Source organism: Corvus brachyrhynchos, unplaced genomic scaffold (assembly GCF_000691975.1).
Source record: "Corvus brachyrhynchos isolate BGI_N302 unplaced genomic scaffold, ASM69197v1 scaffold162, whole genome shotgun sequence".
NCBI lineage: Eukaryota > Metazoa > Chordata > Aves > Passeriformes > Corvidae > Corvus > Corvus brachyrhynchos.
In genome coordinates this window covers 6,513,800-6,523,875 of record NW_008236696.1, presented here as the reverse complement: position 1 = coordinate 6,523,875, position 10,076 = coordinate 6,513,800, and the positions used below count along the sequence as shown (strand labels likewise).

Sequence of the window (10,076 nt, the reverse complement as noted above, 5' to 3'; positions counted from 1 at the left end):
TGCTGGGGCAACTGCCTGAGGACCTTCTTCCTGCATTGGTGCCAAGTAAATTTGGTTTGGTTTTAAGTAAATTTTGGAGGATTAGTATGAGTTCTGGAAGGCAATTAACTCCTGTGTTTCCTTGCTGTTCTGCCCCAGCTACATTGCTGGTGAAGCCAGTGCCTGGAGACACAGCTTGTGGTTTAAGGGAAGGCTTTGGCAGCAGCAAGGGGAAGGGGCATTTGTTCTGCGTCCTCATTGTTTCCACCACTGCTTCCTTTGCAGTCCTGGCCAAGTCACTTTGGTACTTGATGCCTATATCCTCCCAAATCTGTTCAGCAATCCCATCCCAGGGCGTTTTTACCAGTGGCTGGAGCATGTGGGTTTCTGAGCAGAGTGGCAGATGTTTGTGTGTATGTCATACCTGTTAACAAGGTGCTGGGAGTACGGCATGGGTCTTGAATGTGGCACCGGACAGGAATTCAGTCTTGGCAGGGGAAGAGTTATCTCCGAAAGAAGTGGTGAGAAAATTCTTGCTTGACTTCCCTTCCCCACCTGCCTTTAAGTTCCTGAGTCATGGAAATGAAAATCTCCTTGGCATACGCCCATGGTTTGGGCTAGAGGGTGTGGAAGAAGCTATGATTGCATTCTCAAAGCCTGTGGTTGTGATAAGAATGTACTGTACCAGAAGAAACAAATGTTAACCTCACTGGAGAGTAGAAGGTTTGTTATCTCTAGCTTTTATCCAACTGATACTTGAGCGAAACAGCAGCCTTGTGACCTGCCTGGGCCAATTCATAATTACCAGCTAATGTGGTGTTTGTTTTCTTGTGCTTTATTTGTAGGTTTGAAAGAAACTTTTGGACTGTGAATTGAGGCATTGGGTATGTAAATTTAAATTTTTTGCTTTCCCTCCTAACCTCCCTCCCCCTTTCCTTAATGAACTGTTTCATTAGACCCAGCTGGAATTTGTTTTTGGGAGAGCAGCTGCTCTGTAGAAACTGCTGTATGTTCATGTGCCACTGGGGAGGGAGGAGTCAGGAGTAGGGGAGGGGATTGATTGTGGAAGAATTTGACACGAAAGATGCATATTCCAGCCCAAACCTCAGGGAGATGTGGGCCATCCTCGGTGCTGATTGGGAGGACATCTCTGAGATGGGTCAGCAGGTGTTGTGTTGGGGGAAGGCTTCATATTCCTCGACTAATGTGAACCTTGCTCACGGGGAGGGACTGGGCCATGGTGTGGGTAGCAGCCCAGCAGGTTGGATGAGTTCTACTCCTCACCAGTTAATTGGGAAACTGTGGACAGGTCTTCTCCAGAGTGGCCACCACTTGGGAGTAGGAAGGTAGTTTCCTGGGTGAGGGCTGGTGTTCTACTGTGGGCTGGATATTCTAGATGTTGAAATAATTCGACTTCAGTTGGGACCTTAAGGCTTGTTTTGATTCCTGTGGCTGGGTTTACAGCCAGACATCACACAGGTGAGGAGGATGGCTCCTGAGGGAGGTTGGAAGGCTAGGAGCTATGTTGGAAGGCTTGTGGAGATGAACCTGAGTGGGCTGGGGTGGGGCTGCCATGGGTGAGGCAGGGAGAAAGAGATGATGGTTAGCTAATCCTCAGGAAGGTCTGATTGCCTTCCCCCACCAGCTTGCTGGGTGGGATGAGACATGCCAGGTCTCACTATCGGCTCAGGGACCTCACTAGGCAGCCTGGCAAGAGCTTGGTGTGGTGCAGAGCTGTTTGCCTTGGGACCAAGGAGCTGCTGCTGCCCCTACCAGGAGCAGATGGCCATCTGAGCATGTCCTAGAGAAGCAGCTGTCTCTTCCCTGGATTTAGAGTACTTGCCTGGCTGTTCTCCTTTCTCATCTTCCTCTGATGCTTGTGTCTCACGCAGACTCAAGATGGCCTCGCCGGCAGACAGCTGCATCCAGTTCACCCGCCACGCGAGCGACGTCCTCCTCAATCTCAACCGCCTTAGAAGCCGGGATATCCTAACTGATGTTGTCATCATCGTGAACCGGGAGCAGTTTAGAGCCCACAAAACAGTCCTGATGGCCTGCAGGTGAGAGCAGGGTCCTTCCCTGCCTTCCTTCTTGCTCCCTCAGGCTTTGGCCTCCAGACACACTGTTGCAGTCCTGAGAGGGCTTGTGGGATTCATGGAGAAACAAGAGGCAGAGAAGCAGAACTGAAAGGGGCTGCCAAGAAGTTTGTACCTGTAATGGGATTAGAGCTGAGACCACTTCCCTCCAGTGTGCTGCCCTCACCTCTCTCCTTGTGTGCCCACATCTGCCCACACACAGCCCATGGAGACCAACGGGAGCGCAGCAGATGTGAGGCACATCCCTGAAGGCAAAGCACAAATGTGCCACAGGGACAGGATAGAAGAGGAAGGGCTGGATGCTCACTGGGGTGAGCGAGTCCTCTGTGACCGAGGTGTCCCCTGCCACCGCTATTTTTAGAGCTATTCCTCCCTGGCTTCCAGACTGCTGGCTGCACCCACCTTACTTAATTCTTTTTTTTTATTTTTTTTTAAGCCTGATGGGGTCCAAAATCCCTTTCCAGCTCCTAAGATTGCTGGAGTTCCTTCCTAGTAAATGCTAATTAATATCCCACTATTGCCCAACTGAATTACAGCAAATGCCTTCCAGGTTCTCTTGCTGACATGGTATAAAGATTTCAAAAAGTCAAGCTTTGACTATTAAAATATCTGAAAAATGTTTTGGCAACATTTCTCCTTTTTTTTTATTTTTCTGGTTTAAGACTGTGTGTGCTGTGTGTGTATGCCTCAAGAGGCTTCTGAAAGAAATGAGTCATAGTAGGAAGGGGATGGTAGTAGAACAACAATGGAAAAAAACCAAAAAAGCTGGGGAATTACTAAATGGAGGCAGTGGGGCGTTGTTGAGCAGGTGAGATCTAAAAGCAGGCTGTTCCAGTTGGGAAAAGTGCAGTGCAAAAGACGCTTACTAAGCTGAGAAACCAAGCTTGATAATAAGGGGGAAGCTCAGGGAATTCTGTAATTGCCTCCTCCTCCTCCCTTCCCATTCTCAAACCCCTCTGTACTCAGGGATTTCATACAAATTCTCCTTTTTCTCTTTGAATTGTCATAACACTTGTCCTCTCTACTGTCTCCCCACTGCAGTGGCCTCTTCTACAGCATCTTCACTGACCAGCTCAAGTGCAACTTGAATGTCATCAACCTGGACCCTGAAATTAACCCTGAGGGGTTTTGCATCCTCTTGGACTTCATGTATACCTCCCGCCTAAACTTGAGGGAGAACAATATCATGGCTGTGATGGCCACAGCACTCTACCTGCAGATGGAGCACGTGGTTGACACCTGCCGAAGGTTTGTCAAGTCTAGGTGAGTGCCCTTGGTGAACTTTGAAGAGCCTGGGACTGTGTGTTTGGGTGGGCAGGGGAAGAACTGACAAAGTATCTGCAAATGCATCTTTCCGGGCTGAAAATTACTTTGTCTCTCTCCTGTTTTCCCGAATTCCAGTGAAGCAGAGATGGTGTCTGCTGTGAAGACCCCAAGGGAAGAGTTTTTGGCTGGACGGATGCTAGGCCACCCAGAAGTGATGGCTTATCGGAGCAGGGATGTCTCGGAGAGCGGCATGCCTCTTCAAAACGGGTCCCTCTGCAATGGGAGGGCCTTTGCACCTGGCTTGATCAACAGTTTGTCTGGATCCCCCATTTCCTACCACGGATACAGCCCTCTCCCTCTAAATAGCTTCCTGGTGGATGATGAGTTGCGGGAGATGAGGATGCCTCTTTCTGAACTCTCAAGGGCAGGTGCCTTCCCCAAGGAGAGGATCCTGCCGTGTGACAGCTCCAGGACAATCCCCACTGAGTACGTGAGAACCATTACCGACATCTCTGCCAACATGTGCCACGCCACCATCTATGCTCCGAAAGAAGGTGCTGCTGAGGAAGCCAGGAGTGACATGCACTACAGCGTGGCCTCTGGGCCCAAACCTGTCATCCCTTCAATCCGGAACAATCCCTACTTCCCTTGCGACAAAGTGGCCAAAGAGGAGGAGCGGACCTCTTCAGAGGACGAGATCAGCCAACACTTTGAGCCCACCAACACACCCCTGGACCGCAAGGGACTCATCAGCCCCCAGAGCCCACAGAAGTCAGACTGTCAGCCCAACTCGCCAACCGAGTCCAGCAGCAGCAAGAATGCCCGTATCGGTCAGAACTCCAGCTCCCTCTTCACCAAGAGCCCCACAGACCCCAAAGCCTGCAACTGGAAGAAGTACAAGTTCATTGTCCTCAACTCTCTCAACCAGAACACCAAGCAAGACAGCGCTGACCAGAACGAGATGGGAACCCTCTCTCCTCGCACCTACGTGCCCATGTCTACTTGCCAGCAGTCCATGGAGCCAGAGCATCTCAATGTGCAATCCCCCACCAAGATAAGCGTGAATGGTGAAGACTCTACTATCCCACAAGCAAGCAGACTCAACAATATTGTTAACAGGTGAGAAGACTTCCACCCCCATATCCCTCCCCCCTGAGAAATAGGACTTCCTGCCTTGTTGGTGAGGGTTTGCAAGTGTGAAATATCTGTGGCATTGAGCTGGGAAGTCCAGTCACGAGCAGATGGAAGCCCCTGCATTTGGTGAAGAGCTGCTCGTGACATTGTCTGAGTGCCCACCATCCCCACTGTAGTGGTGCCAGCCTGGACTGGCAAAGGAACTGGGAACACTGGGTTGTGAATCCCTGGGTAACTTTGGCAGCTCTGGATGATTTCTGGAGCCTGGATTTGCCTAGCCTGTGTTTCCACCAGACTCCCTATGCCTCAAGCTTTACTGTTGGCTGTAAGCATTGGAGTGGCCAAAGTGTCAGGGAACAATATGCTATCCTCTGGACCTGGATGTTTCTAAAGACATTTGAGGTCATTTGGTGATGGGCACCTGAAGGTTTGAGGCTTAGGGACCTGTTGCTGATCAAGGCTATGCTGTGCATCTCACCACAAAGATGTCCCCAAAAAACACGTCTGTCCCTTGTGTTGGGAGGGGTGCAAACAAGGGTCTGGTATGGAGCACAGCAAGAGCCTTCTCACGGCTGTGTACGTTGCTGTCCTTCCACAGGTCCCGGGATGGGTCCCCTCGGAGCAGCGAAGGGCAGTCCCCACTGTACATGCATTCATCGAAGTGCAGCTCCTGTGGCTGCCAGTCCCCACAACATACTGAGATGTGCCTTCATACCCCCAGCTCAAACTTTGGAGAAGAGATGGGGGAAACCCAGTCTGAATACTCTGACTCCAGCTGCGGTGAGTTTCGTATCCGTGGTCATCTTTTTCAACCAGCAGTTGAAACCATCACTGAGTGCCCTGTGATCAAACACACAGTCTGACCTGTCCCTGATGCTGGTGGACCCCACAGTGCTTTACAGCCCTCTCTTAAGTGTCTGCCCAGCTGTGTGCAAGCATATGAGGGACACATGTACATGGGAGTTGCTTCCTTCCTCCCTTTCCCCAGCACCATCCAGATACCTTGTGCAGGGTGTTAGTCACCTGCTGCAAACCTGGCAGGTAAGGACAGGAAACAAGTGCACCCCACCCCACCAGCACCACAGGAGAGCAAGCCTGACAGATGTAATGACCGTAATGGGGATTGGGCAAGCTGGCATGTCTCACGCATCCGTCATGATATCTTTATTATCGGGGAGCCCAGTATGCACATCTGGGGAAATACAGATAATGGGGCTTGCAATCTTGTTGCAAAACCCCACAAGCCCAAAGACAGGTATCTGTGCACTCATCTGCCTGTAGCTCAGGGAGGGGGAATGCAGCATTGCCACCTGTAGTGTGGGCAGGGATCCAAGGAGGGAACCTCACTGTGGTAACACTCAACACAACATTTAAGAGTTGGGCACCCTCCTAGTGGGGGAACCTGCCTTGTGATTTGGGTGGTGATTGTCTTCCCAAGCTCAAGGCAGACTTCTGTACACGTAAAGGTTAAAGACCTCTAAAGGTGCAGGAGTTGCTCCAGAGCTGAGCATCCTTCAGAGGATGCCTGATAACTTGAGTGCTTTCATGGACCTCTCTGAAAGATGTCCAGGTGAAATGCTGGCTTCTTGGAAGCAGCCTGTGTGTCACTAAAGGAAAGAGAGAGCTCTAAACGAGGGCTCGTGGTGACTTTGCTCTCTCAAACGCATGTTGTTGCTGTGTGCGCAAGGTCAGGAGGTAACAGCACGGTGCAAGCACGACTGAACATGAACATCTGCACTTGGCTGCTTGTTGCAACGCTTGCTCTGGCTGCCCCTCTCCTCCATCCCAAATCCATCCCATAGCCTATAAAGAAGGTGGCCCATGCACTGCCCATCTGATTGCTGTCCTCTCTGCCCTCCCAGAGAACGGAGCCTTCTTCTGCAACGAGTGTGACTGCCGGTTCTCCGAGGAGGCCTCTCTCAAGAGACACTCTCTGCAAGTCCACAGTGACAAGCCCTACAAGTGCGACCGCTGCCAGGCCTCCTTTCGCTACAAGGGGAACCTCGCCAGCCACAAAACCGTCCACACAGGTACAGTGTTGGCTGTGGGGACAGCTTTGGGGAGGCTGTGGGTTGGTGAGCATGTGGGTGTTTATGGCTGGGTTTGTGCCGGGTGCAGCATCCTCTATTCTGTGTCACAAGCTGTCCCTGGTGGGAAGAGCAAGGTGCTTTACTTGGCACAGCCAGAGAGCCCTTGGACAGAGCACCAAGCCTGGGAGTGGGGGAGATACCTGCCCTTGCAGCAGGGGTGGAACACAACCTCCTTTGCTGTGAAGCACTGAGCATCACTATTTTTAAAGGTGTCTTGCAAAATGCATAGCTGGGAGCAAATGTGCAGCCTCCAGGTAACTTTGTGGTAGACTTAAGCAAAAAAAAATTTAAAAATAATCAGAACATTTAGGGAGAAGTCTGAGATTTATTTTTACATCCTAGAAATCCAGGTCACACCTTGCTTAGCATAAACTCTGCTGATGGGAAAATCTGTGAATGGATGGACTCTGAATCAGCACAATGAAAGCTGAGAAAGGAAGAGGATATTAAGGGTTTAGTCATTTGCTGACAAACCTAGGGCTTATTTTATTTCATGCTTTTAATGCTTAACATGTCAAAAGCCAGTCCACAAGCTGGGGAAGGAAAGTCTGGGCTGACAACTCAGTGCTGCTGCACTGAATTAGACCCAAATTCCCGCAGTCGCAGCTGAGCTCCAGGAGGGCTGTGCAGGGGACTGAGACAACACAAGTGCCAGGGCAGGGTTCAAGGGTGATTACTAACAGCTGTAGGGAGATGTAGGATAAGGAGGAACGATGCTGTTAATCCTTGGTGGCAGACCTGCCTGACTTCCTGTCTTGTCCTGAAGGCCTCAGCTCCTAATCCAAAAGAGAAAAGCTACCTGCTGGGCTCATCCTGCTCTCTAGACACCCTGACCAATGCTGCTTGTCCACAGCCATCTCCAAAAGGGACAGGAGTCAGGGCTAGTGCTTCATGCCATGGGGCTTGGCACCTGAAGGGACTTAGCTCTGGGGGGCACCACGGATCCTGGGTGCTGAACACACCTGTAGCTAATCCCTCACCCTTTCTTTGGGCTCTGCAGGAGAAAAGCCGTACCGCTGCAACATCTGCGGGGCACAGTTCAACCGACCAGCCAACCTGAAAACCCACACACGCATCCACTCTGGAGAGAAACCCTACAAGTGTGAGACTTGCGGGGCCAGATTTGTCCAGGTACGTGTAGCCTCTGGGACCTGCAGTCCCTGGGGAGGTGGGGTGTAGGCAGAGCTTCTGCCCAAGACTGGCAGATCTTCACCACCAAGACTGGTGATCCCTCATGGCAGGGAGGAGGCTGATGATGGCCCAGCTTGCTACCTTGAGCAGCTCTTCCCATGGTGCCATGGGGTAGATATGGACCTTAAGGTTTGAGGGGGGCAGTTTGGCTTAGTAAGGAAGCCTGACTGCTGGTTGTAGCTATTCTGCTCCGTTTGGTCTTAAGGACTGGAGATAGCAGACCTCAGACACATGGCCCTGACTCCCAGCTGGAACCCAATAGACCAAAAAAGATGTCTGGGCAGAACCCCATTCCCACAGGGATACCCCTGCTCCCAGTGGGATGCCTTCTTCCCTGGGGCTGTCCTGACCCAGAGCTGCTCTCTGCAGGTGGCCCATCTCCGTGCTCACGTGCTCATTCACACCGGAGAGAAGCCGTACCCCTGTGAGATCTGTGGCACACGCTTCCGGCACCTGCAGACCCTCAAAAGTCACCTTCGAATCCACACAGGAGAGAAACCGTATCATGTGAGTGGCCCTGCTTTTTTTGCTGGTGGGAAATCTCAGCTTGGGCTGGGGGAGGATGCTGCCAAGCCTGGGGGGCTGGGAAGATGTGAGGGCATTCACATGGGCTGGTTGCAGCATCCTAATGCCCTTTGCCAGCCTCACGAGGCCCTGCACCAAGGTCACATCCCTGCTTCTCGTGCCCCATTTCCCTCCTGGGCATTAGCTGATGCTGATGTGGTATTTTTTCAGGCATGGCTGTGTTGGAAACACTGACATGCAGCCCAAGCTGGGTACATCTTAGTTGCTCTTTTCTTCCATCCCATTTGGAAGAAGGTCACACTTCTTCAAATAGCTATGGCTTAAATTACAGCTGCCTGTGGTGTGCAGAGATGGGGGAAAGGAGCAGACAGCCTGGCCTGAGCTCCCCTCTGATGGTGATAATCGCACCCAGCAAGCAGCCTGTCCTGCCTTGCTTGCAGCCCTGGGGGCTCCCAGCTTTTTGCTGGGGCTTTCCTGGCTTTCACCATCTACTAGAGAGAGAATCCAAGCAGGGATTGACATCTAAACGTCCTGGAGCCATCCAGCTTGGCAGAGGTCAAAAGCAGCTCTAGAAATAGCCCTGTAGCTGGTTTGATCGCCTAGATATGGAGCTTGGTGTTATGTCTGTCAGACCCAGAGTCATCTCCTGAGGGACTTTGCCCTTTGTGCATCCCATAAACCAACATCTGCTGCTGAAAGCCTGGGATGGTGGGCCCCCACGTGCTGCTCCTCCCACTGCTTTCCCACTTTTTCCCTCGTCCACCTGTTTAGTGGGTGCAGTGTCCGCGGGTCTCTGGCGGAGAGCAGGTATTTGGTGGCCCGCGGGGAAGGACGTGTCCCCTGCCGTGGCATTTCACACCCTCTGCCTTTGCCTGTCGCCCCACAGTGTGAGAAGTGCAACCTGCATTTCCGCCACAAAAGCCAGCTGCGGCTCCACCTGCGGCAGAAGCACGGGGCCATCACCAACACCAAGGTGCAGTACCGCATCTCGGCCAGCGAGGTGCCTCCGGAGCTCCCCAAGGCCTGCTGAAGGCAGAGGATTTCCCAGGAGGAGGTCGTCTTGGGGGGCATGGGGGGGGAGAAGCTGTCCAAAGGATACTTGCAACACTTTAAAAGAGGAAAAAAAAAAAAAAAAGAAGAGAGAGAAAGAAAAAATATTCATCACATGATGGAGTGCCTCTAAACCCATAGTACAGATAGGTGGAAAAACATTAGAAATTTAAAAAAAATTTACAAATACACGGGTTTTATTTTTCCCAGTTATGTGAAACAAAAAGAAAAAATAAAATTATTCAGATCTTACTGTAAATAAAACATAAAAAAAATTAAAAATAGTCATTTTAAATGTCTGTGCAGTGGAGTGTTGATAAACTCTGGAGTCTAACCTTCACAGCCTTTGCCGTTTAAAGATGAGGAATGTAATGTTGATTTATGGGAACAGATTTTTTTCTTTTGTATGCAAAATGTGTGTTCTTTTAAAGAGAAAGTATGCTATTAAAGAGAGGGCTTTAACTTTTTTAACCAAAGGTGAAGGAATCTATGGCAGAGCTGTAAATATATATAGATATAAATATATAAATATATATATAAAATAAATATATATAGATTTTTAAAAAAGCTATATTAAAAATATATAAAATGCATTAAAGGCTCAGTTGGACTCTGCAGGCAGAAGCCACTCTGAGAATCTTTATTATGATAGAGCACTTAAGGAGATATTTTAAAGTATTGCATCTGTACAAGTAAGAAAATATTTTGTCTAAATGCATCAGTGTATTTGTATTTTTTTGCAAGT

At 50.3% G+C, this 10,076-nt stretch overlaps 1 protein-coding gene across 1 annotated transcript; it reads left to right on the top strand.

Annotated features, from left to right (window-relative positions):
- Nucleotides 1-772: 772 nt before the first annotated feature.
- Nucleotides 773-9,510, top strand: BCL6 (B-cell CLL/lymphoma 6). Its single transcript, XM_008644564.2, has 9 exons — nucleotides 773-863; nucleotides 1,872-2,039; nucleotides 3,117-3,338; nucleotides 3,477-4,460; nucleotides 5,074-5,255; nucleotides 6,338-6,505; nucleotides 7,566-7,696; nucleotides 8,126-8,263; nucleotides 9,168-9,510. Exons 2-9 carry the CDS (start codon nucleotides 1,879-1,881, stop codon nucleotides 9,309-9,311), a joined length of 2,130 nt encoding a protein of 709 aa, XP_008642786.1. The 5' UTR covers nucleotides 773-863; nucleotides 1,872-1,878; the 3' UTR covers nucleotides 9,312-9,510.
- The last annotated feature ends 566 nt before the right edge of the window (nucleotides 9,511-10,076 follow it).

Bases quoted from the DNA above. Each gene is read 5' to 3' on its own strand.
- BCL6 (XM_008644564.2), top strand. From the start codon at position 1,879: ATGGCCTCGCCGGCAGACAGCTGCATCCAGTTCACCCGCCACGCGAGC. The intron at 6,506-7,565 runs GTACAGTGTTGG...TGGGCTCTGCAG, and splicing joins CCACAAAACCGTCCACACAG to GAGAAAAGCCGTACCGCTGC. The intron at 7,697-8,125 runs GTACGTGTAGCC...TGCTCTCTGCAG, and splicing joins GCGGGGCCAGATTTGTCCAG to GTGGCCCATCTCCGTGCTCA.